Genomic DNA, 26,949 nt, shown 5'->3' on the forward strand with positions numbered 1-26,949 from the left:
TTTTTTGCACCATTAATAGAGACGGGGTTTCACCATGTTGACCAGGATGGTCTCTATCTCTTGACCTCGTGATCCACCCGCCTCGGCCTCCCAAAGTGCTGGGATTACAGGCTTGAGCCACCGCGCCCGGCTTAAACTTTTTATAGAGATGGGTTTTCACTATGTTGGCCAGGCTGGTCTCACACTCCCAGGCTCAAGTGATGCTCCTGTCTCGGCCTCCTAAAATGCCGGCATTACAAGCGTGAGCCACCGCGCCTGGTCATTCTCATCTTCTATCGTTAGCAGCCTGTGTTCTCGCGTTGGTAAATGGAGAATAGCCTGGTCCGAGCACTTTCTACCCAATCGCAAACACTGGGCCCTTGACCCAGCGGATAGATCCTCTAGGAATGCACCCTTCAGAGGCCAAAGGCTCATGGGAGATGACATGTGTGCAATGTGCCTCCCTGGAAAATATGGAACCAACTGTCCATCCATCAGGGGCCAACTAAATACTTGATGGAACAGCTAAGCCGCAGGATCCAGCTTGGATGTTAAAAAGGAACGTGAGAACTCTTCATGCCGTAATGGAAAGGTCTCCAAGCTGGTGAAGAAAAGGGCAGAAGTGGGTTTACTGTTCTATCATTTGTGTTACAAATAATAATGACAAATGACGAGGACAGGAGGCAGTGGCTCACGCCTGTGATCCCAGCACTTTGGAAGGCCAAGGTGGGTGGATCTTTTGAGGCCAGGAGTTTGAGACTAGCCTGGCCAACAGGGTGCAGGCCAGTCTCTACTAAAAATACCACAATTAGCCAGGTGTGGTGGCAGGTACCTGTAGTCCCAGCTACTCAGGAGGCTGAGGCAGAAGAATCGCTTGAACTTGGGAGGTAGAGGCTGCAGTGAGCCAAGATGGTGCCACTGCACTCCAAGCTGGGCAACAGAGCGAGACTCCATTTAAAATAAAATGAAAATAAAAGTTAGCCAGGCTGAGATTGCGCCACTGCACTCCAGCCTGCATGACAGAGCAAGACCCTATCCAAAAGAAAAAGAAGAAAAAAAAAAAGCTGGGCACAGTGGCTCACGCCTGTAATCCCAGCACTTTGGGAGGTGGAGGTGGGCGGATCACCCGAGGTTTGGAACTGGAGACCATCCTGACCAACATGGAGAACCCCGTCTCTACTAAAAATGCAAAGTTAGCTGGGCGTGGTGGCGCATGCCTGTAATCCCAGCTACTCGGGAGGCTGAGGCAGGAGAATTGCCTGAACCCAGGAGGAGGAGGTTGCGGTGAGCCGAGATCTCACCATTGCACTCCAGCCTGGGCAACAAGAGCAAAACTCCATCTCAAAACAAACAAAAAGAGTTAAGGGTTGAATTTCAGAGTCGTAGACTATTAGAACCACAGACTTTTAGAATGGAGGCCTCCCCACTCTCACCCAGAAAGCACCAAGAGAAACTGAAACCCAAAGACCCAGAGAGACCCCCTTCCCTCCTCCAGGATACCCTAGACCTCCTAGCCATCCATCCCTCTGCCTCCCAACATCCATGAGTCCCCTGACATCCCTAGACACCCCAATCCCCAGGTACCCCCAACCTGTCAAGTATCTCTGACCTTCTCCAGCCCCCCCATCTGACCTGTCACCCCTTGCCCCTCTGCTCCACCTAATAGGAGACAGGTCTAGGCGTTGGGCTGAGATGTTGGGGTCCCTCACTTTTGGCTCTGTTGATCCCACAGAGCTCTGGCCGAGCGCCTGGCCCGGGTGGGGCCCCCAGAAAGCGAGCCAGCCCGGGAAGCATCTGCCAGCGCTCTGGACCACGTGACCCGGCTCTGCCACCGCGTCCTGGCTGACCTGCTGTTCCAGGAGCTACAGGTGAGTGAGGTGGGAGGCCGGGGGTGGGGCCCATGCCAGGACAGGGAAGCACCCCCCCATCCTCCAGTTCCCTTTAGCCCATGACTCAGTGTTTGGGAAGCAGACGGGGGCGGGGGGAGCTAGGGCCATGCCTGGGCTGTCGGTGGGGTGGAGAGGGTACAGGAAGGAAGACGTGGGAGGACGTGACGGGGGAGAGAACACAGGGCCATCAGCAGGAGGTGCTTGAGGTTTGGGTGGAGCCTTCCCCCACTAAGGTCCCCCAAATCCTTGCTCAGGCTCTCCTAGACCCCACAACCCTATACCCCCATCTCTGGGCCCTTGTGCCATCCTATAGGGGCTCGGCGCAAAGGCGGGTGAGTGAATATGGTGGGGGGTGGGAGCACTGAGGAGGGAGCCTGCAGGGGGACTGTGTTCCTGGCCATAACACAGCTCAGTCCATGTTACACCGCGGACCGCTCCCCTCCTCTGCCCAGAATCCTCCCACAGCTCCCAGCTCACACAGAGCGAAAGCCAGAATCCCGCCATGGCCCCCACGACCCTGCACACCCGGCCCTTCCCTCTCCCCTCTCCCTCTCAGACCTCATCTCCTCCCCCTGCCACCTCTGCTCCCCACCGTAACCCCACTCCAGCTACCCCAGCCCCCTTGCTGTCTCTTCTTATTATTATTTTATTCTTATGGTTTTTTTTTTTTTGAGATGGAGTTTCGCTTTTGTTGCCCAGGCTGGAGTGCAATGGCGTGATCTCAGCTCACCACAACCTCTGCTTCCCGGGTTCAAGCGATTCTCCTGCCTCAGCCTCCCGAGTAGCTGGGACTACAGGCATGCGCCACCACGCCCAGCTACTTTTGTATTTTTAGTAGAGACGGGGTTTCTCCATGTTGGTCAGGCTGGTCTTGACCTCCCGACCTCAGGTGATCTGCCCGTCTGGGCCTCCCAAAGTGCTGGGACTACAGGTGTGAGCCTCCGTGCCCGGCCACCTTGCTGTCTCTTTTCTTTTCTTTTTTTTTTTTTTTGAGATGGAGTTTCGCCCTTGTTACCCCTGATCGTGCAATGGCGCGATCTCGGCTCACCGCAACCTCCGCCTCCTGGGCTCAGGCAATTCTCCTGCCTCAGCCTCCTGAGTAGCTGGGATTACAGGCACGTGCCACCATGCCCAGCTAATTTTTTGCACTTTTAGTAGAGACAGGGTTTCACCATGTTGACCAGGATGGTCTCGATCTCTCGACCTCGTGATCCACCCACCTCGGCCTCCCAAAGTGCTGGGATTACAGGCTTGAGCCACCGCGCCCGGCACCTTGCTGTCTCTTAATCCAGCTGGTACATTCCTGCCTCGGGGCCTTTCCACTTATGGTTCCCTCTGCCTGGAATGCTCTCCCTCTCACAGACACATAGCTCCCTCTGGAGCCTCTTTCAAGTCTTTCTTTTTTTTTGAGACAGAGTCTTGCTGTGTCACCCAGGCTGGAGTGCAGTGACACAATCTCGGCTCACTGCAACCTCTGCCTCCCAGGTTCAAGTGATTCTTCTGCCTCAGCCTCCTGAGTAGCTGGGATTACAGGCACACACCACCATGCCCAGCTAAATTTTTTTTTGTATTTTTAAGTAGAGATGGAGTTTCAACATGTTGGCCAGGCTGGTCTTGAAGTCCCGGCCTCATGTGATCCACCCACCTTGGCTTCCCGAAGTGTGACCTTCTCTGATTGCTCCATTTAAAACAGAAGCCCCAGCCGGGGTGTGTTGGCTCACAGCTGTAATCCCAGCACTTTGGGAGGCCAAAGCAGGTGGATCACTTGAGGTCAGGAGTTCAAGACCAGCCTAGCCAACATGGTAAAACGCCGTCTCTACTAAAAATACAAAAATTAGCCAGGTGTGGCAGCAAACGCCTATAATCCTAGCTACTCCAGAAGCTGAGACAAGAGAATTGCTTGAACCTAGGAGACAAAGGTTGCAGTGAGCCGAGATTGTGCCGTTGCACTCCAGCCACCTGCCACGCTATATCGTTTGCTTTTTTTTTTTTTTTTTTTTTTTTTTTGAGTCTAAGTCTCGCTCTGTAACCCAGGCTGGAGGAGTGCAGTGGTGTGATCTTGGCTCACTCCAACATCCGCCTCCTGAGTTCAACTGATTCTCCTGCCTCAGCCTCCTGAGTAGCTGGGATTACAGGCACACGCCACCACACCTGGCTAATTTTTGTATTTTTAGTAGAGACGAGGTTTCACCATGCTGGTCAGGCTAGTCTTGAACTCCTGACCTCAGGTGATCTGCTGACCTCTGCCTTCCAAACTGCTGGGATTACAGGCATGAACCACCGTGCCCGGCCTTATAAACCACTATGTATTTTTTGTGAGACAGACAGAGACAGAGATAGAGAGAGTGGAAGCAAGGCCGGGCGCGGTGGCTCAAGCCTGTAATCCCAGCACTTTGGGAGGCCCAGGCGGGTGGATCACGAGGTCAAGAGATCGAGACCATCCTGGTCAACATGGTGAAACCCCGTCTCTACTAAAAATACAAAAAATTAGCTGGGCATGGTGGCGTGTGCCTGTAATCCCAGCTACTCAGGAGGCTGAGGCAGGAGAATTGCCTGAACCCAGGAGGCGGAGGTTGTGGTGAGCCGAGATCGCGCCATTGCACTCCAGCCTGGGCAACAAGAGCGAAACTTCGTCTCAAAAAAAAAAAAAAGAGAGAGAGAGCGGAAGCAAAAGAAACAAGGACAGACTGAGAAAACAAGATAGGTCGGGGGGGAGGGAAAGGAGAGAGGCTGGGACAGAGACAGAGGGAGAGACATCAGAACCAGCCAGAGAGAGACCATGCATGGTGGCTCACGCCTGTGATCCCAGCACTTTGGGAGGCCAAGGCGGGCAGATCATGAGGTCAAGAGATCAAGACCATCCTAGCCAACATGGTGAAACCCCATCTCTGCTAAAAATACAAAAATCAGCTGGGTGTGGTGGAGTGCGCCTGTAGTCCCAGCTACTTGGGAGGCTGAGGCAGGAGAATGCCTTGAACCCAGGAGGTGGAGGTTGCAGTGAGGCGAGATTGCACCATTGCACTCCAGCCTGGGTGACAGCGAAACTCCGTCTCAAACACAAAACAAAACAAAAAAAAAACCAACGAGACACCAGACATGGTGGCTCACACCTGTAATCCCTGCACTTTGGGAGGCTGAGGGGGGAGGACTTCTTGAGCTCAGCAGTTCGAGACCAGCCTGGGCAATATAGTGAGACCCTATCTTTCAAAAAAAAAAACAAAAACAAAACAAAACAAAAAACCAAAAACACAATAAAGAAAATCAGGCTGCTCTCAGGGTGAGAGAGAGCAAGAGGGGGTGCTGAGGCTGAGCTGAAGAGGGAATTAGACCCCCCTGGACACCATTCTGGGAATATCTCCAATCTTCCCATGCCCTGTGTCCACCCAGACGCAGCCTCCCCCTGACCCTTCCCCCACCTCTGTCTCAGGGACAGACCCACTGGCCTACCCGTCCCAGGGTCTGTGGTCTCCCTCCCCTCTCCACGGGGGCTTACTCACTTCATCCTACGAATTCTGAATTCTGCCGCCTGGCTTCCCCTTTCCCTCTCCTCTCCCCCTTCCATCCCCTCCCTATCTCCACTTTCCCCTTTTCTCCAGCCTCCTCCGATCTTGGTAAAGCACAAATCTGACCCTCTCCCTCCCCAGCTCAAAACTGGCCATGGCTCCCCAGTGCCCTCAGGAAACACCTGGGACTTCTCCCCAAGCCCAGGAGGCCCTGTGTGCCCTCAGCCCTGCTCCAGCCCCACCTCTCCCTTCCCATCTTTTGTTTTGTTTTGTTTTTTTGAGACGGAGTTTCGCTCTTGTTACCCAGGCTGGAGTGCAATGGCGTGATCTCGGCTCACCGCAACCTCCGCCTCCTGGGTTCAGGCAATTCTCCTGCCTCAGCCTCCCGAGTAGCTGGGATGACAGGCACGCGCCACCATGCCCAGCTAATTTTTTGTATTTTTTTTAGTAGAGACAGGGTTTCACCATGTTGACGAGGTTGGTCTCGATCTCTCGACCTCGTGATCCACCCGCCTCGGCCTCCCAAAGTGCTGGGATTACAGGCTTGAGCCACCGCGCCCGGCCTTCCCCTCCCATCTTATGCCTGGAATAAGCCCCCGTGCAGGCTTCAGGGTCACACAGCTCCCCTCACCCCCAAAACACACACTTCAAAAGGCCCAAGCTTGCTTTAAGCTCTTCTGTTACTGTGGTAAAGTCCTTTTTTTTTTTTTTTCTTTTTGGACTGGGAGAAAAAAAAAGTTTTGTTTTTGTTTTTTTGAGACAGAATCTTGCTCTGTGGCCCAGGCTGGAGCGCAGTGGCATGATCATAGCTCACTGCAGCCACAACCCCCTGAGCTTACGAGATCCTCTCAAGTCAGCCTCCTAAGTAGCTAGGACCACAGTTAATTAAATTTAAAGAAAAAAATCATAGAGAGGGGGTCTCACTATATTGCCCAGGTAGGTCTTGAACTCCTGGGCTCAAGTGATTCTACTGCCTCAGCCTCCCAAAATGCTGGGATTACAAACGTGGGCCACTGCGCCCGGCCCCTATTATTTATTTGTTTGTTTGTTTGTTTATTTTATTTTTTATTTTGAGATGGAGTTTTGCTCTTGTTGCTGAGGCTGGAGTGCAGTGGTGTGATCTCAGCTCACTGCAACCTCCACCTCCCAGGTTCAAGTGATTCTCCTGCCTTAGCCTCCCAAGTAGCTGGGATTATAGGATCCCGCCACCACGCCCGGCTAATCTTTTGTATTTTAAGCAGAGATGGGGGTTTCACCTTAGGCTGGTCTTGAACTCCTGACCTCCAGTGATCCACCTCTCTCAGCCTCCCAAAGTGCTGGAATTACAAGCGTGAGACACTGTGGCCAGCCCCTTAATAATGTTCTAATGTGGTCTGCCTGGCTACAAGCCAATTTTAAAAATTATGTACTCAATTCATTTGGTGGATTTGCAAGGTGCAATACTTTTCTTCATTTACCAGTGAAAGAAGTTAGAAATTAGCTTCCTCCCCAAATCAGCAAATGGCAAACACATTTCCTTGAAAGTCACAGTCGCATCTACTGTGCATTCTAGAAAAGAGGGGGTAAGACGGGCTCCACCCACTTTCACAAGTTTCATCAAATACCGGATCTACTCAAGGGTGGAGAGAAGAGGCAACTTGCAAAAAGGAGGATGTTATTAACTGAGACATTTACTATACTCCTTCCTAAGAGCGCCAGATGGGGAACGTGTTTTCTCAACCAGATCCAGGAAGTGGAATCTGGAAGCAATCCGGCCTCTTCCCCTGAAGGGCGGTATATAGTTCATGAATTTAAAAAATATGTCTTAAAGTTCTTAATTTCTCTCTCTCTCTCTCTCTCTCTCTCTCTCTCTCTCTCTCTCTCTCTTTATGGAGTCTCCCTCTGTCACCAGGCTGTAATGCAGTGGCACAATCTCAGCTCAGTGCAACCTCTGCCTCCTGAGTTCAAGTGATTCTCCTGCGTCAGCCTCCCGAGTAGCTGGGATTACAGGCGTGTGCCACCACACTCGGCTGATTTTTGAGACGGGATTTCACCATGTCCATCAGGCTGGTCTCAAACTCCTGAGCTGGTGATCACCCGCCTCAGCCTCCCAAAGTGCTGGGATTACAGGCATGAGCCACCGCACCCAGTCCCAACTAATATTTAAATGTTTTGTAGAGACAAGGTCTCTCGATGTTGCCCAGGCTGGTCACAAACTCCTGGGCTCAAGCTATCCTCCTGCCTCAGCCTCCCAAAGTGCTGGGATTACAGGTGTGAACCACAATGCCCGGTCCTTAATAATTTTTACATGAAGTCCCTGTTTTCATCAGTCACACTGACCCTTCTCTGGTTCTCTCCCTGGCCTGCCCATCTAAAATCTGAACTTCCTTTCTTTCTTTCTTTTTTTTTTTTTTTTGAGACGGAGTTTCGCTCTTGTTACCCAGGCTGGAGTGCAATGGTGCGATCTCGGCTCACCGCAACCTCCGCCTCCTGGGTTCAGGCAATTCTCCTGTCTCAGCCTCCTGAGTAGCTGGGATTACAGGCACGAACCACCATGCCCAGCTAATTTTTTTGTATTTTTTAGTAGAGACGGGGTTTCACCATGTTGACCAGGATGGTCTCGATCTCTTGACCTCGTGATCCACCTGCCTTGGCCTCCCAAAGTGCTGGGATTACAGGCGTGAGCCACCACGCTCAGCTAAAATCTGAACTTTCTTAATACTCACTCTTCTTTCCGATTGAGTCACTCCCTCCCAGTCCCTCACTTGGCTAAGGAAGATCATCACCAGGGCTTCAGTTCTGGTGTCCCCTCCTCCAGGAAGCCCTCCTTGGCTGTATGCTGAGTCGGGCATCCCCTCTGGGCTTCCTAAGCCCCTGGTCTCCCTGTTCCCAGCCTTGCCAGCTTTGGGTCATCACTACCGGGGACCAGTCTCTCTCCCCTTCTGGACTGTGAGCCCCAGGATGACAGGGCTGGGGCTATCTCTTCCCCATGGGTTCCCAACACCACTCGGCCCTGGTTCTACACAGAGCGGGGTTCCAGGAACATATTCTTAAGTGAAGAGGGGGCGTAGGAGGGAGGAGAGCCGTGACCCCCTATTCTCTCCCTGCCAGCCGCACTTCAACAAGCTGATGCGCCGGAAGTGGCTGAGCAGCCCCGAGGCGCTGGATGGCATCGTGGGCACGCTGGGCGCCCAGGCCCTGGCTCTGCGCAGAATGCAGGACGAGCCTTACCAGGTAGCCTGCTGGAGGGGAGGGAAGGTGGAGGGGTGGGGGAGAGAAGGTGGAGGGGGAAGGGAGAAAGCGGCGAGAAGAGGGGAGATTGGGAGGGTGGGAGACCAAGAAGCTCCCACTGGAGAAGACCCCTCCAAGGTGGGGAGCGGCTCCCTGCAGATGGAAGAGGTGGCCCCCGCCAGGGGTCTGCGGAGGAGCGTGTGCGTGGGATTGGGGTGAAAGGCCGGGCGCAGACTGAATCAGGGCCCCTGAGAGTGGAGCTTGGGTAATGGGAAGAGGCTGGGAGCGGGATAGGTAGGAGGTGTCCGCGGGCTAATTAGGGCGCCAGGGAAGGGCATCCTAGGATAGTTCGGGGGTTGGGGGCTGGGGCGTGGGCACGGGAAGGGCGCGCATGGGTGCCTGGAATGGGTGTGGGCGAGTAGGGCTGGAGGGGCTTTCAGTCTGGTGGGATGGGGGTCAGTGGGGCATGGCTCACGCCGCTCAGGTTTCCCTCCCCTGCCCCCAGACGCTGGTGGCCGAGCTGCACCGGCGGGCGCTGGTCGAGTACGTGCGGCCCCTGCTCCGTGGGCGCCTGCGCTGCAGCTCGGCGCGAACCCGCATCCGCGTGGCCGGGAGGCTCCGGGAGGACGCGGCGCAGCTGCAGAGGCTGTTTCGGCGGCTGGTCAGTGTCGCGACGGGGTGTGGGGGAGAGGGACGGAGGTGAGAGACGGCGCGGTGGGGGCGGCTTTCAAAAACCACGAGGGGGCTTGGCCAGTGAGAATTCCAGGTCTCAAAAGCCACGGGCACAGGGGCTCCGTCAACAAGGGTGCAGCCACGCCCTTGGCGCTTACAGCCTGGCCTTCTCGCTCCCAGAACTCGCCTCTGGGCGCTTTCCTCGGCTGCTAAATACGACGAATAATGGCCCCTATCCGTTGTGCTGAGGATCAGATTGGTTAATTCCTGTTAAGTGCTTAGGACAGTACCTGGCTCAGACTTCAAACACCACGAATTACCAAAAGTAGCCGGGCGTGGTGGCCCAAGCCTGTAGTCCCAGCTACTTACGAGGCTGAGGCAGGAAAATCGCACGAACCAGAAGGCTGAGCGAGGTTGCCGTGAGCCGAGATCCCGCCACTGCACTGCAGCCTAGAGGACAGAGTGAGACTCCATCTCGAGTAATACTGACAGAAGCAAGCAAACGAAAAAGACTCCGTGAGCGCACAGAGAGGCCGCATGCAACAGAAACTCAGAAATCCCAGCACTTCTGAACTCAGGAATTCAAGACCGCCAGATCTCATTTGTACCCAGTTATATTCAGCAGGCCTGGAAGGTCCTCATTTCAGTCGCTCTTCCCGGAGTTTCTAGCCCAGAGTCCTTGGAATGTTTTCTTTGGAAAATGTTTGCGGCAATTGTGGATTCACATGCAGATGTAAGAAAGAATGCAGGGAGCTTCCTTGTACACTTTATCCAGTCCACACACCCGCCCCCCCACCCGCCCTCACCAAAGGCCACGTTTTGCAAACTTGGAAGAGGTTTGGAGAGATGTCCCCGAGTTCCAAATCATCTGCAAAACTGGGAGGAAATGATATTTTCTCAAATGTGGCCACAGTCTGTCTTCTGCTACATTTCATTTTATTTTTCTTCTATTCTTTATTTTTGAGACAGAGTCTTGCTGCATCTCCCAGGCTGGAGTGCAGTGGCACAATCTTGGCTCACTGCAACCTCTGCCTCTCGATTCCAAGTGATTCTCCTGCCTCAGCCTCCCGAGTAGCTGGGATTACAGGTGCCCAGGCGCCCACCGCCAAGCCCAGCTAATTTTGTATTTTTAGCAGATATGGGGTTTCACCAAGTTGGCCAGATTGGTTTTTTTTTTTTTTTGAGACGGAGTTTCGCTCTTGTTACCCAGGCTGGAGTGCAATGGCGCGATCTCGGCTCACCGCAACCTCCGCCTCCTGGGTTCAGGCAATTCTCCTGCCTCAGCCTCCTGAGTAGCTGGGATTACAGGCACGTGCCACCATGCCCAGCTAATTTTTTGTCTTTTTAGTAGAGACGGGGTTTCACCATGTTGACCAGGTTGGTCTCGATCTCTCGACCTTGTGATCCACCCGCCTCGGCCTCCCAAAGTGCTGGGATTACAGGCTTGAGCCACCGCGCCCGACCGACCAGATTGGTTTTGAACTCCTGACTCTAATGATCCGCCCACCTCAGGCTCCCAAAGTGCTGGGATTACACGTGTGAGCCACCACCCCTGGTTTCTGCTACCTTTTAGAGATGGGATAACAGGCCATCTCTAAAAGGGTCAGGCCACCGGAGGGTCAGGAATTGGTAGAGTCGGTGTTGGGAGGGTGTGAGCCCCGAGCCTTCCCTCCCCTCCCTCACCCCACAGGAGTCCCAGGCCTCCTGGCTGGATGCCGTGGTGCCCCATTTGGCTGAAGTCCTGCAGCTGGAGGACACGCCCAGCATCCAGGTGGAGGTGGGAGTGCTGGTGCGCGACTACCCAGACATCAGGTGAGACTCCCCGCCTGCGCGCCGGGGCTCGCCGAGCCTGGCCGAGGTCTCCGGGCGGCCTTGGCATCCGTCCCCGGGTTTCCTGCCTCCTGGGCGAGGGAGGGAGCCGGCGAGCGTGTCTGACGGCCGTTTCCTGCTGGGACCAGGGCATTATTAATATGATTTCCCTCCTTCTCTGCTGCCTCCGCCGCTGCCGCCACCAGGGCTCGCAAACAAACAAGCGGTCACAGGAAGTCCAGGGCAGGGGGGCGAGGGGCCGCCCGGAGGCAGGAAGGGCCGGCCCCGCAGGGGAGCCTCGGGGGACTTGGGGACACGCAGGGCACGCGGGCGCAGACGCACTGGGGCAGCGGCAGGCTCAGGCGGCATTCAACTCCTGTTTCCTCATCTGTTCCATGGGGATAATAGTATTCTCGTCATAGGGTTATTGGGGAAATTCATCATCATCATCATCATCATCCATGAGGATCAGATTGGTTAATTCCTGTTAAGTGCTTAGGACAGTACTTGGCTCAGACTTAAAATTCCACGAATTACCAAAAGTAGCCGGGTATGGTGGCTCATGCCTGTACTCCCAGCTCTTTGGGAGGCTGAGGCAGGAAAATCGCTTGAACCAAAAGGGTTCCATTCCAGTTCTCACTCAGAGTTCTTATGTCAGACCTAAATAAGCATCTTACAAGCCAAACTTTTTTGTTTTTTGAGATGGCATCTTGCTCGGTCACCCAGGCGGGAGTGCAGTGGTGCAATCTCAGCTCACTGCAGCCTCCGACTCCTGGGCCCAGGGTTCAAGCAATTCTCCTGCCTCAGCCCCCCTGAGTTGCTGGGATTACAGGTGTGCACCACCATCCCCAGCTAATTTTTATATTTTTATTAGAGACAGGGTTTCACCGTGTTGGCCAGGCTGGTCTTGAACTCCTGTCCTCAGGTAATCTGCCTGCCATGGACTCCCAAAGGGCTGGGATTGCAGGCGTGAGCCACTGCACGTGGCTTTTTTTTTTTTTGAAACAGGGTCTCACTCTGTTGCCCAGGCTAAAATCCAATGAGGTGATCTGAGCTCACTGCAACCTCCGCCTCCCGGGTTCAAGCAATTCTCCTGCGTCAGCCTCCCAAGCATAGGCAGGTACCACCACGCCTGGCTAATTTTTGTATTTTTAGTAGAGATGGGGTTTCATCATGTTGGCCACGCTGGTCTTGAACTCCTGACCTCAGGTGATCCACCCACCTCTGCCTCCCAAAGTGCCGAGATTACAGGTTTGAACCACCACGCTCAACCTGTAAGTAAGAGGTATAATTAAAGTTATTGAAGTAACTTCTCCCACACATCACGCCTAGCAAGTAGCAAAGAAGGGACTTGAGGATCAGGCAGTCGACTGGGTCTAAAACAAGAGCACCAGACCAGCACACCACACCACCATGGGACAGTGCTGGATTGCTGGATGGTGGTGGCATTAGCGGTGGCTGCCGGAGCACCTCCCGTGCTATTCAGGCGGACAGACATTCTATTCTCAGAGAAACAAAACCCCAGAAAAACAGAGAGTGAGCCATGAGTGGGTCTCAGTTCCAGCACTGAGGGTGGGGGTCCTGGAAATGATTCCGGGTGGTCAGTTCTGGGTCTGGGAGATAGGGTCATGTCCTTGGGAAGCCACAGATTCCCGGATGGGGTCCCAAGACGTCCAGAATTCTTGCTAATACGGAGTTTCTGAACTTGAATATTGGATCATGAGTCAGAACTTGAATCTGTAGCTAAGTTTGAGAGTTTGCTAGCTGGGCTGGGTTTAAGGGAGTGAGCTGGAGAGATTAGGAGGTGCCTAGGGCTGAGGATTTAGGGAAAATGGGGTACAGGGTTCCTTTTTCTTTCTTTTTGAGATGGAGCCTCACTCTATTGCCCAGGCTGGAGTGCAGTGGTGTGATCTTGGCTCACTGCAACCTCTGCCTCCTGGGTTCAAGCAATTCTTCTGCTTCAGCCTCCTAAGTACCTGCAGCTGGCCATTCATGGATGAGCGTTTTGAAGCTGTGAGGGTTCCGAATCTGACATGCGGCAGATCAAGACACTGATCTGGGTTGAAGGCGGTAGCGAGGACCCTAGAGCTCTGTTTGAAATGAACCTGAAATGAACCTTGGGTTCAGCATCTTGAGTTGGCAATATGGTGGTGGTTTGGGAGTTGAGTTTTGGATCGGAGATCTGCAGCTGATGCGGGGGAGAAGGGGAAGGACCTAGTGTGTTGGATTTGGGGGCGAGGCTTGCAGAATAGAGCTGGTTTGAAGCATGATGTTTCTGGAGTGAGGGTCTCCAAGGTGAACTGCAGTCCTGGGGTGGAATTTCGGTGGAGCGCAATTCTGAGGATGGGATGGGGGTGTAGTGACTCTTCCCGGGCCCAATTTGGGGGTGAAATTTCTACAGTGGGGCTGGGTGTGGTGGCTGGCTCATGCCTGTAATCCCAACACTTTAGGAGGTCGAGGTGAGTGTATCACAAGGTCAGGAGATCGAGACCATCCTGGCCAACGTGGTGAAACCCCATCTCTACTAAAAATACAAAATTAGCCGGGCATAGTGGTGGGCTCTTGTAGTCCCAGCTACTCGGGAGGCTGAGGCAGGAGAATCGCTTGAACCCGGGAGGCGGACATTGCAGTGAGCTGAGATCTTGCCACTGCACTCCAGCCTGGCAACAGAGCTAGACTCCATCACAAAAATAAATAAATAAAAGGAAAAGCAAAAAATTTCTAGAATGGGACCTAGATTGAGACGCCTTGAATTCAGTTTTAGATGAGGATTCTGGAACTCCGATGGTGGGGAAGCTTCTGGACCTGGCGTTGGGGTGAGGTGAGGGTTAGGACGGGAATGCAGGTGAATGCTTCTGGGCTGGACTTCGGTAATGACTGTGGTGCTGCTTGGGATGCAGGTGAACATGGAAGTCAGGGTTTTCTGTAGCATTCAAAGCTTCCATCTGCACTTGGGGACCAGGGTAGAAATGTGAGAGACCTTTGAGCTAAGATGGGAGTGCGAAGAGAGAAGGCAAATTTTATTTATTATTATGATTATTGAGACAGTTTCGCTCTTGTTGCCCAGGCTGGAATGCAATGGCACCATCTCGGCTCACTGCAACCTCTGCCTCCCAGGTTCAAGTGATTCTCCTGCCTCAGCCTCCTGAGTAGCTGGGAGTATAGGCACCTACCACCATATCTAGCTAGTTTTTTGTATGGTTTTAGCAGAGACGGTTTCACCACGTTGGTCAGGCTGGTCTGGAACCCCTGACTTCAGATGAGTCAGGCTGCCCGCCTCAGCCTCCTAAAGTGCTAGGATTACAGGTGTGAGCCACCGCCCAGCCAAGAAGGCGAATTTTAATCATAAGCTGAGGCTTGGGGTGAAAAGGAAGATCCCAGGGCTGGCTTTGGAGGAGAGTGTTCTGGAGTTGGTTGTGAGGGGATTTGGAGATGGTTGGAGGTGAAATCCTGGAGGGAGCTGGTATGAGGTGAGGGCCTGGGTGAGGGAAGGCTCTGGAGGGGACACAGAGGCCCCAGAACTCAGGGTCTGGGACAGTGAAGGGGTCAGGTGGGGTCCACGGGTGGGCTGTGTCCTCCATGCACCTGTCTGTCCCTCTCCCCACAGACGGAAGCACGTGGCAGCCCTCCTTGACATCCGGGGCCTGCGGAACACAGCTGCCCGCCAGGAGATCCTGGCCGTGGCCCGGGACCTGGAACTGTCTGAGGAAGGAGCATTGTCACCGCCTCGAGACCGGGCCTTCTTTGCAGACATCCCTGTGCCCCGCCCATCTTTCTGTCTCGGCCTCCCTCTCCTCCTGGGCCGCCTCCCCCTCTCGCGGCTGGCCAGGCCCAGCTTGGCCTGTCTGCCTCGGCCCCGGTCCCCGTCTCTAGTGCGGCCCCGGGCCCAGCGCTGAGGGTCGCCCAGCTGCCTGCGTTGGTGACCCCATCTGTGCCGCTGACAAGCCAGCCTCCTGCACGGCGCCCCTCCTGACTCCCTGCCTGGGACCACACACCTCTGGGATAGAAAGACCCTCAGATGTCTTCTCGCCCAACCCCAAACTCCCTGGACAGAAGGGAAACAGAGGCCAGGCACAGACGCTCACACCTGTCATCCCAAGACTTAGGGAGGCTGAGGCCAGAAGACTGCTTGAGCCCAGGAGTTCCAGACCAGCCTGGGCAACATAGTGAGACCCCTATCTCTACAAAAAAAATTAAAAATTAGCTGGGCATGGTGGTGCGTGCCTATAGTCCCAGCTACTGGGGAGGCTGAGGCTGGAGGATCACTTGAGTCCAGGAGTTCAAGGCTGCAGTGAGCTCTGACGATGCCACCTCACTCCAGCCTGAGGTAACAAAGCAAGACCCTTTCTCAAAAAAAAAAAAAAAAAGAAAAAGAAAGAAAGCCAGAGAGACAAAGGATTTTCCGAAGCCTGTTCCTGCAACTCCCCTCTTGCCACAGCCCAGAGTGGTGAGTGGTGTTCTGGAAGTCTCTACAGAATTCCAGCACTGCCCCACCACCACCCCTTTCCCTCACCTCAAGGTCTGGCCCAAATCCAATGTATTAAGGAACGTTCGATACTTAGAATAAAGAGGTTTCTATTTAACACAAGGAAGGGCTGAGTCCTGAGTGTGTTGTGGGGAGGAAGGACGGGGGAGCAGGGCCCAGGGCCAGTGGCTTCTCACACACCCAAGGCCGGGCTGGGCTCCAGCTCCTGGGCAGGGCAGTGGAGGCAGAGGGAGGCCATGTGTGCCAGGAACCAGGCCAAACCACGTACACCTCCCGGCTGTGCGGCTCTGAGGCCGGCTCTTGGCCACTCTGAGCCAGGCTCTCTTGTCTGGTCAGTCCCAAAGTGCCTAACCGTTGCTGGTCCTGGTGGCTCCATCTTGACGCGCCCTCCCCATCCATCCTCGGCCGGGAAGCTGCTGTGTCAGGAGAGGAAGGAGGTTGGGGGCAGGGCTGGCGGCATCCAGGGCGCCCTCCTGGGTTGACGCAGGAAAGTCTCAGGGTGGGAAAATTTCCAACCTCTCACCCCCACCCCCGCCGGATCCTGGTCCCCACGGAGACCTTGAGGTCACCTCCCTGCTGACCCCTGCCCCTCTGGCCTGGGCTGGACAGCCTGTGATGGATGTTTCCTGACTTGTGGGAATTTTTTGAGTGTATGTGGTTGGTTTGTTTGTTTTTTCTTCCCCGCTGCGCCCCCTCCCAAGAAGTCAGAAAGAGGAGGCAGCCAGGGGTTAGCATCAGGGCTGGGGTTGGAACCTCACGCACGCACATTTGAACTTGGGGAGGTAGAGACAGGGACTCTTGGAGCCCAAGGCTGTGCAACCCGAGGCAGGAAGCTGCCCCTCTCTGGGCTGAGGTTCCCGTGAATTTTTAGGAAATTGCTTAAACTCTCTTTGCCCAGGCTGGGGTAAGAGTGTCCTGAGGATGCACCCTCCTCACTTTGCCCTCTGAAAATGACACTTTCAGGCTGGTGGCTCACGAAATTACAGATGGCTCACGCCTGTAATTTCAGCACTTTGGGAGGCCGAGGCGGGTGGATCGTGAGGTCAGGAGTTCGAAACCAGTCTGCCCAACATAATGAAACCCCGTCTCTACTAAAAATGCAAAAAATTAGCCAGGTTTGGTGGTATGCGCCTGTAATCCCAGCTACTTGGGAGGCTGAGGCAGGAGAATTGCTTGAACCCAGGAGGCAGAGGTTGCAGTGAGTTGAGATTGTGCCACTGTGCTCCAGCCCGGGCAATAGTGCAAGTCTCCGTCTCAAAAAAAAAAAAAAAAAAAAAAATCAGAGAGCCCAGAAATAAACCCTCACATATATGATCAAATAATGTTTGACAGGGATGCCAAGGCCATTCACTGGGGACAGGACTGTCTTTGCAACTAATGGTGCTGGGAAAACTGGACATTCACATGCCAGAGAATGAAATTACACCCTTACCTGACACCTTATACAAAAATTAACTCAATATAGATCAAACACCTAAATGTAAGAGTCAAAACTATAAAATTCTTAAGAGAAAACATGATGTTGGATTTAGCAATGGTTTCTTAAGAATGACATAAAAAGCACAGGCAATGAAAGAAAAAATATATCAATTGTATTTCATCAAAATTAAAAACTTTTGTTTATCAAAGAACATTATCAAAAGAGTGAAAAGAGGCTGGGCACAGTGGCCCATACCTGTAATCCCAGCACTTTGGGAGGCCAAGGCAGGTGGATCATGTGAGGTCAGGAGTTCAAGACCAGCCTGGCCAACATGGTGAAACTCCGTCTCTACTAAAAATACAAAAATTAGCCAGGTGTGGTGGTGCACCTGTAATCCGAGCTACAAGGGAGGCTGAGACAGGAGAATCACTTGAACCGGGAGACAGAGGTTGAAGCGAGCCAAGATCGCGCCACTGCACTCCTGCCTGGTGACAGAGCAAGACTCAATCTCAAAAAAAAAATAGTGCCGGGCAAGGTGGTTCATGCCTGTAATTCCAGCACTTTGGGAGGCTGAGGCGGGCGGATCACCTGAGGTCAGGAGTTGGAGACCAGCCTGACCAACATGGAGAAACCCTGACTCTACTAAAAATACAAAAAATCAGCTGGGCGTGATGACGCATGCCTTTAATCCCAGCTACCTGGGAGGCTGAGGTAGGAAAATTGCTTGAACCCGGGAGGCGAAGGTTGTGGTGAGCCAAGATCTCACCATTGCACTCCAGCCTGGGCAACAAGAACGAAACTGTCTCCAAAAAAAAAAAGTTAAAATAGTAAATTTTATGTTATGTATATTTTACCACAATAAAAAAAATTTAAATAAAGAAATCTCGTACCCATTTGTCGTTAATATCCAGTCTCCCTAGCCACTTTCCAGCCCTAAGCAGACACTGATCTTTCTGTCTCTATTAATTTTAACTATTTTGGACTTATCATGTTTGGAAATACACAACATGTAGTCTTTGTCACTGATGTTCTTCATTTGCACAATGTTTTCAAGGTTCATCCTTGCAGCGGGCGTCCGTACTTCAGTCCTTTTCACAGCTAAATATCATCCCATTGTGTGATTATACCCTTTTTATTTTTTTGAGACGGAGTCTCACTCTGCCGCCAGGCCGGAGTGCAGTGGCAAGATCTCAGCTCACTGCTACCTCCACCTCTCGAGTTCAAGCGATTCTCCTGCCTCAGCCTCCTGAGTAGCTCGGACTACAGGCGTGTGCCGTGATGCCCAGCCAATTTTTATTTTTAGTAGACACAGGGTTTCACCATGTTGGCCAGGATGGTCTCAATTTCTTGACCTTGTGATCCTCCCCCGCCTCGGCCTCCCAAAGTGCTGGGATTACAGGCGGAGCCACCCTGACCTACCCTTTTTATGTATGTATTTCATCCACGGATGGACATTTGGGTCATTTCTGCTTTTTGGCTATTGTATGTGACACTGCTATGAATATTCACATGTGAGTTTTTGTGTGGTTGTCTGTTTCCACCTTTCCAAGATATATATATATATACCGAGCTGCGGAACTGCTGGGCCACACGGTTAGCTTTCTGAGGCACTGCCAAACTGTTTTCCAGAGCATCGTTTTCCATTCCCACCAGCAGCATACAAGGGTTCCAGTTTTTCCACATGCTCATCACCACTTGTCCCTCTTTTTTACTGTAGCCATCTTAGTGGGTGTAAAGTGGCATTTTGCTGGCCGGGTGCGGTGGCTCAAGCCTGTAATCCCAGCACTTTGGGAGGCCGAGGCGGGTGGATCACGAGGTCAAGAGATCGAGACCATCCTGGTCAACATGGTGAAACCCCGTCTCTACTAAAAATACAAAACATTAGCTGGGCATGGTGGCACGCACCTGTAATCCCAGCTACTCAGGAGGCTGAGGCAGGAGAATTGCCTGAACCCGGGAGGCGGAGGTTGCGGTGAGCCGAGATCGCGCCATTGCACTCCAGCCTGGGTAACAAGAGCGAAACTCCGTCTCAAAAACAAAAAAAAAAAAGAAAAAAGAAAAAGTGGCATATTGCTGATTTATGCACTCATCTTTATTGCTTATTTCCTTTGACTTACCATGTATTTATTTTCTGTTTTTTTAAGGTAGAAGCTTAGATGATTCTAAATCCTCCCTCCCTCCCTCCCTTCCCGTCCTTCTTTCCTTTTTTCTTTCTTTCCATCCCTCCCTCACTCTTTCCCTCCCTTTCATCCTTTCCCGACAAATAAAATTATATCCATTTGCGGTGTTACAACATGATATTTTGGAGCCAGGCTCGGTGGCTCACACCTGTAATCCAAACACTTTGGGAGGCCAAGGCGGGAGGATCACTTGAGCCCTGGAGTTCGAGACCAGCCTGGGCAACATAGGGAAACCCTGTCTCTACAAAAAAAAAAAAAAAAAAAAAAAAAAAAAATTAGCCAGGTGTGGTGGTGCACCCCTGTGGTCCCAGCTACTTGGGAGGCTGACGTGGGAGGATCCCTTGAGCCTGAGAGGTGGAGGAGGTTGAAACTCTGCCTCCTAGATTCAAGCAATTTTCCTGCCTCAGCCTCTCAAGTAGCTGGGGTTACAGGAGCGCGCCACCACACCCAGCTAATTTTTGTATTTTTAGTAGAGACGGGGTTTTGCTATGTCGGTCAGAACTCCTGACCTCATCAGGTGATCCGCTCACCTTAGCCTCCCAAAGTGCTGGGATTATAGGCATGAGCCACCATGCCTGGCCAAAGGTTTTATATTTTTTGGAAATATCTTTATATTACTGATTTCTGTTATCATCACAAAACATATTTCATAATATTTTAACCTTGTAGACAGCATCTAGATAGCTCTTGCTTTTATTGATTGATTGATTGATTGAGACAGAGTCTCTTCTGTGGCCCAGGCTGGAGTGCAGTGGCACAATCTCAGTTCACTGCAACCTCTGTCTCCCGGTTTCAAGTGATTCTCATGCCTCAGCCTCCCGAGTTGCTGAGATTACAGGTGGCCGCCACCACGACAGGCCAATGTTTGTATTTTCGGTAGAGACAGGGTTTCATCATGTTGACCAGGCTGACTCGAACTCCTGACCTCCAGTGATCCACCCGCCTCGGCCTCCCAAATAGCTGGGATCACAGGTGTGAGCCCTGCACCGGGCCGCATTTTTTTTTTTTTTTTTTTTTTAGGAGAGATGGGTTTTCACCATGTTGGCCAGGCTGGTCTCAAACTCCTGACCTCAGGTGATCCGCCTGCCTTGGCCTCCCAAAGTGCTGGGATTACAGACGTGAGTCATTGCACCCAGCTCCTAATTTTTACATTTGTAGAGACGGCGTCTTGGTATGTTGCCCAAGCTGATCTCAAACTCCTGGCCCCAAGCGATCACCCTGCCTTTCTCCATGACGACCACTCTTACAGATACAGAGCGACCTTGCCCAGACTGGCCAATATGGTGAAACCCTGTCTGTCCTAAAAATACAAAAACAGCTGGGCGTGGTGGTGGGTGCATGTAATCCCAGTTACTCAGGAGGCTGAGGCAGGAGAATTGCTTGAACCCAGAAGGCGGAAGTTGCAGTGAGCTGAGATCGCACCACCGCACTACGGCCTGGGCAACAGAATGAGACTCTGTCTCAATAAAACAAAAAACAAAAGTGACCTTGTGGCTTTCACTTGCATTTCCTTAATGGCAGTGATGTTGAGTATCTTTTTGTGTACATATTTGTCATCTGTATATCTTCATTAGTGAAGTGTTTATTCACATCATTAGCCCTTTTTAAATAATTGCGTTTCTTGACTTTTAAGAGTTCTTAAAATATTTGGATGCTAATTGTTTATCAAGTATGCAGTTTGCATATATTTTCTCCCACTGTTTGGCTTATCGTTCCATTCTCTTCATAATGTTTGTTGAAGAGCAGAAGTTTTAATTTTAATGGAAAATTTATCAACGTTTTCTCTTTGGATCATGCTTGTACATAATGAACTTTTGTATATAATGAACTTTTGCATCATTTAGGGTCACAAAGATTTTCTCCTATGTTTCCTTCTAGAAAGTTTTGCGTTTAGTGATGCGGTCCATTTTGAGTTAACTTTTGTACAGAACGTCTATTTAAAGTACATTTCTTGGCAGTGGCTCACGCCTGTATTTTGGGAGGCCGAGGCAGGTGGATCACGAGGTCAGGAGATCGAGACCATTTTGGCCAACACTGTGACACCCCGCCTCTACTAAAAATATAAATATTAGCCTGGTGTGGTGGTTCATGCCCATAATCCCAGCTACTTGGGAGGCTGAGGCAGGAGAATTGCTTAAACCTGGGAGGCGGAGATTGCAGCGAGCCAAGATCGTGCCACTGCACTCCAGCCTGGCGACAGAGTGAGAATCTGTCTCAAAAAAAATAAATAAAAATTTTTTAAAAAATAAAGTGCATTTCTTGTGGGCAACATGGAGTTGGGTCATGCTTCTTCATTCAGTCTGAAATCTCTCTCTCTCATCATTGGGTGTTTACATAATTTGGCGTCAATGCAATTATTAGTATGGTTAGGTATAAATCTATTATTTCGGCCAGGCATGGCGGCTCACACTTGTAATACCAGCACTTTGGGAGGCCGAGGTGGTGGATTACGTGAGGTCAGGAATTGGAGACCAGCCTGCCTGACATGGAGAAACCCTGTCTCTACTAAAAATACAAAAAATTAGCCGGGCACAGCGGTGCCTGCCTGTAATCCAGCTTCTGAGAGGCTGAGGCAGGAGAATCGCTTGAACCAGGGAGGCAGAGACTGCAGTGAGCTGGGATCAGGCCACTGCACTCCAGCCTGGGCAACAGAGTCAGACTCCGTCTCAAAAGAAAAAAAAAATAATCAGCACATTAAACCCACTTAACTCATTGAACCATGAGATATAATATTAGACTGCTATTTTAAACCAATGAGCTTTTGGGGTGGTTTGAGCTTTTGAGGGGGGACTGCTATTTTAAGCCAATGAGCTTTTGGGGTGGGGTGCCACCCCAAAGTGCCACCTCTCCCACATCTCCTGGCAGCAGTCAGAGGGCAAGGAGAGAGAATCTGTGCACTTGGGGTAGGGAGAGCCCAGTGATTGTTCTATGGCAGTGGAATGCAGCATGGGGCAGGACTCAGACAGCATCCACAGAGGGGGCATCTCAGTGAGCGTTAGACAGAGGGAAAGCATCTAGTCTCGCGGTGGGAACCAGAGTTCCGGCAAGGCCTCACCACTGCCGGCCAAACTGCTCCGGGGCCCTAAACAGACTTGAAAGGCAGTCTAGGCCACTAGGACTGCAATTCCTGGGCGAGTCCTGGTGCCGCACTGGGTTCAGAACAAGTGGACCTGGAGGGCATGAGGCCCAGTGAGTCCCTGGCGGAGGCAGACAAGGGACAGCTTGAGTCACCTGACCCCAGGCCCCCGAGACTCCTTCCTTCGGCTTGAGGAGAGGAGAGGGAAAAGCCAAGAGGACTTTGTTTTGCAACTCAGAGACCAGCTCAGCCACAGTAGGATGGGGCACCAGGAAGAGTCCCGAGGCCCCATTCCAGGCCCTAAATCCTGATGACATTTCTAGACACGCCCTGGGCCAGAAGGGAAGCCACTGCCTTGAAAGGAAGGACCCAGTCCTGGCAGGATCCATCACTTGCTGAGTCAAGATCTCTTGGGCCTTGAACGTACATCAGTGGTTGCCAGACAGTACTCGCCGCGAGCCCCAGGTGAGACCCAAGCCCATGCTGATTTCAGGTGTGACCCAGCACATTCCCAGCTGTGGTGGCCCTGGGCAAGGCTCCTGCTCCAGGAAAGGAGAGGAAAGAGGAAAGGGCTGGCGCGGTGACTCACACCTGTAATCCCAGCACCTTGGGAGGCTGAGGTGGGTGGATCACAAGGTCAGGAGTTCGAGACCAGCCTAACATGGTAAAACTCTGTCTCTACTAAAAAATACAAAAATGAGCCGGGGGTAGTGGCATGTGCCTGTAATCCCAGCCACTCAGGAAGCTGAGGCAGGTGAGTTGCTTGAACTTGGGAGGTAGAGGTTGCAGGGAGTCAAGATCGTGCCACTGCACTCCAGCCTGGGTGACAGAGCAAGACTCCGTCTCAAAAAAAAAAAAAGAAAAAAAAAAAGGAGGAAAAGAGACTTTGCCCTGAACCTTGGGCACCAGCTTGGCCACGGTAGGGTAGAGCACCGAGCAGCTGCTGGCGTCCCCAGTCGAGGCCTTGGCTCTTGGACAGCATTTCTAGACCTGCTTGGGCCAGAGGGGAACCCTCTTCCCTGAAGGAAAAGGCCCAGGCCTGGCAGCACTCACCACAAGCTGCCTGAAGAGCTCTTGGGCCTTGAGTGAGCTCCAGCAATAGCCACGCAGTACACACCACGGGCCTGGAGCAGTGGTGGCCACAGAGGGGGTCTCCTGTGTGAGGAAGGGTGAGGGAGGGGTGGTGTATTAGTCTGTTTTCACGCTGCTGATAAAGACATACCTGCGACTGGGTAATTTATAAAGAAAAGGGGCTTACTGGCCTCACCGTTCCATGTGGCTGGGGAGGCTTCACAATCACGGCAGAAGGTGAAAGGCACGTCTTACATGGCGGCAGGCAAGACAAAATGAGAACAAAGCCAAAGGGGTTTCCTCTTATAAAACCATCAGATCTCATGAGACTTATTCATTACCACGAGTATGGGGGAAATTGCCCCCATGATTCAATTAGCTCCCACCGGGTCCCTCCCACAACACATAGGAATTATGGGAGCTACATTTCAAGATGAGATTAGGGTGGGGACACAGCCAAACCATATCAAGTTGGAAAGACTGTTTTTCTTTTTCTTTCTTTCATTTTTTTTTTTTAGATGAGTCTCACTCTGTCGTCAGGCTAGAGTGTAGTGGCGCCATCTCAGCTCACTGCAACCTCTGCCTCCCTGGTTCAAGTGATCCTCCTGCCTTAGCCTGCCAAGTAGCTGAGATTACAGGCACACACCACTACGCCTGGCTAATTTTTTGTATCTTTAGTAGAGATGGGGTTTCACCAGGCTGGTCAGGCTTGGTCTTGAACTCCCGACCTCATGATCCACCTACCTCGGCCTCCCAAAGTGCTGGGATTACAGGTGTGAGCCACTGCACCCAGCAGACATTATTTTTTTAATTTCTTTTTTTCTTTTTCTTTTTTTTTTTTTTTTTGAGACGGAGTTTCACTCTTGTTACCCAGGCTGGAGTGCAACGGCGCGATCTCGGCTCACCGCAACCTCCGCCTCCTGGGTTCAGGCAATTCTCCTGCCTCAGCCTCCTGAGTAGCTGGGATTACAGGCACGCGCCACCATGTCCAGCTAATTTTTTGTATTTTTAGTAGAGACGGGGTTTCACTATGTTGACCAGGATGGTCTCGATCTCTTGACCTCATGATCCACCTGCCTCGGCCTCCCAAAGTGCTGGGATTACAGGCTTAAGCCACCGCACCCGGCCTCTTTTTTTCTTTTTTTGAGACAAAGTCTCACTCTGTCACCAGACTGGAGTCTAATGTAGCAATCTCAGCTCACCACAACCTCGGCCTCCCTGGGTCAAACAATTCTCCTGCCTCAGCCTCCTAAGTAGCTGGGATTACAGGCGTGTGCCACCACACCCAGCTAATTTTTGTATTTTTGGTAGAGACGGGGTTTCACTATGTTAGCCAGGATGATCTTGATCTCCTGACCTCGTGATCTGCTCACCTCAACCTCTCAAAGTGCTGGGATTACAGGTGTGAGCCACCGCGCCCAGCCCAGGGAAGACTTTTTCTTGTGGTCTGGGTGTCAGAGAACAACACAGCACCAGGTAGATTCCTATGGTGCCTCTCTCCAGGCCCTGGCTCCCAGATGGCAATTCTGGACCTGCCCTGGGCCAGGAGGGAACTCACCACCCTGGAGGGAAGGACTCGAGCCTGGCTGGATTCGCCACCTGTGGCAGAAGAGCCCTTGGGTCTTGTGTGAACACTGGCAGTGGCCAGGCAGTGGTTGTCACGGGCCCTGGTAAGACCCACTGCTGTGTTGGCTTTGGGTCTGAGCCAGTGCAGTCCCAGTGGTGGTGGCCACAGCGTCCTTGTGTCACCCTTCCAGCAGCTCCAGGAAGCTCAGCACAGAGAGAAAGATTACATTTGCTTGGATAAAGTAAGGGAAGAGAAGAAGAATTTCTGCCTGGTAATTTAGAGACCTCTCCTGGATCTCACCCAAGACCACCGAGGCAGTACCTCTGATACCTCTGATTCCTTTTTTTTTTTTTTTTTTTTTTTTTGGAAACAAGGTCTTACTCTGTCATTCAGGCTAGAGTGCAGTGCTGCAATCTCTGATCACTGCAACCTCCAGCTCCCATGCGCAAATGATTCTCTTGTCTCAGCCTCCCAAGTACCTGGGACTACAGGTGCCCCCCAACTACACCTGGAGAATTTTTGTATTTTTTTTTTTTTTTTTTTTTTTCATAAAGACAGGGTTTCACCATGTTGGTAGGCTGGTCTCGAACTCCTGGCCTCAGGTGATCTGCGCCTTGGCCTCCCAAAGTGCTGGGATTACAGATGTGAGCCGGTACCTCTAAGATTCTGTAAGAATCACAGCATTACTGAGCCTGGGGTGCCCCCTAATGCAGGTACAGCTGCAGTGGCCAAAAGTTTAACTATCATGACGCTCAATTCCCTTTAAATACCTGGAAAGCCTTCCCAAGAAGGATGGGTTCAAATAAGCCCAGACTACAATAAACACTGAACTCATCAGTGCCCAGACATTGAAGAACATCCACAAGCATTGACACCATCCAGGAAAACGTGACCTTACCAAGTGAATTAAATAAGGCTCCAGTGACCGATTCCATTGTGACAGAGCTATGTGACCTTTCAGACGGAGAATTCAAAACAGCTGTTCTGTGGAAGCTCAATGAAATTCAAGCTAACACAGAGAAGAGATTCAGAATCCTATAGGATAAATGAACCAAAGCGATTGAAATAATTTTTTTAAATTAAGCAGAAAAAATTCACCTTACATGTTAAAGACTACATCAGTCTCTGAACAGCAGAATTGATCAGCCTGAAGAATTAGCAAGCTCAAAGACAGGCTATTTGAAAACACACAGTCAGGCTGGGCACAGGGGCTCATACGAGTAATCCCAGCACTTTGAGAGGCTGAGGCAGTTGGATCACCTGAGGTCAGAAGTTGAACACCAGCTTGGCCAACATAGCAAAACCCTGTCTCTACTAAAAAGACAAAAATTAGGCCGGGCACGGTGGCTCAAGCCTGTAATCCCAGCACTTTGGGAGGCCGAGGCGGGTGGATCACGAGGTCAAGAGATCGAGACCATCCTGGTCAACATGGTGAAACCCCGTCTCTACTAAAAATACAAAAAATTAGCTGGGCACGGTGGTGAGTGCCTGTAGTCCCAGCTACTTGGGAGGCTGAGGCAGGAGAATTGCTTGAACTCAGGAGGCGGAGGTTGCAGTGCGCCGAGATCGCGCCATTGCACTCCAGCCTGGGTAACAAAAGCGAAACTCCGTCTCAAAAAAAAAAAAAAAAAAAAAAGACAAAAATTAGCTGGGCATGGTGCTTGTAATCCCAGCTACTCAGGAGACTGAGGCAGGAGAATGTCTTGAACCTGGGAGGTGGAGACTGCGTGAGCCGAGATCATGCCACAGCACTCCAGCCTGGGAAACAGAGTGAGACTCCATCTCAAAAAATATATAGTAGAAAAAAATAAATAATACAAGTAAGAGCAGCAATCAATGAAACAGGAAACAAACATACAATACAAATATCAACAAGCTGGCCGGGAGTGGTGGCTAATGCCTATAATCCTAGCATTTTGAAAGTCTGAGGTGGACAGATCATCTGAAAACAGGAGTTCAAAACCAGCCTGGCCCAAATGGCAAAACTCTGTCTCTACTAAAAACATAACAAAATTAGCTGGGTGTGGTGGTGGATGCCTGTAATCCCAGCTACTTAGGAAGCTGAGGCAGGAGAACTGCTTGACCCA

General features: G+C 51.8%; 1 protein-coding gene across 3 annotated transcripts in view; it reads left to right on the forward strand.

Moving 5' to 3' along the window:
• Positions 1-15,650, forward strand: part of EXOC3L2 (exocyst complex component 3 like 2) — a 34,870-nt gene extending 19,220 nt beyond the window's left edge. For 2 of the 3 annotated variants that reach the window (XM_039467136.2, XM_074386182.1), the window contains exons 8-12: positions 1,712-1,847; positions 8,462-8,584; positions 9,087-9,242; positions 10,944-11,065; positions 14,670-15,650. In XM_039467136.2, the coding sequence (XP_039323070.1) occupies positions 1,712-1,847; positions 8,462-8,584; positions 9,087-9,242; positions 10,944-11,065; positions 14,670-14,958 (826 nt within the window). In that variant the 3' untranslated portion in view covers positions 14,959-15,650. Of the gene's footprint in view, positions 1-1,711; positions 1,848-7,061; positions 8,585-9,086; positions 9,243-10,943; positions 11,066-14,669 lie in introns of those variants that run through there. The other variant, XM_074386183.1, reaches the window with a different exon arrangement.
• Positions 15,651-26,949: the final 11,299 nt, after the last annotated feature.

This window comes from Saimiri boliviensis, chromosome 14, assembly GCF_048565385.1.
Source record: "Saimiri boliviensis isolate mSaiBol1 chromosome 14, mSaiBol1.pri, whole genome shotgun sequence".
Lineage (NCBI taxonomy): Eukaryota > Metazoa > Chordata > Mammalia > Primates > Cebidae > Saimiri > Saimiri boliviensis.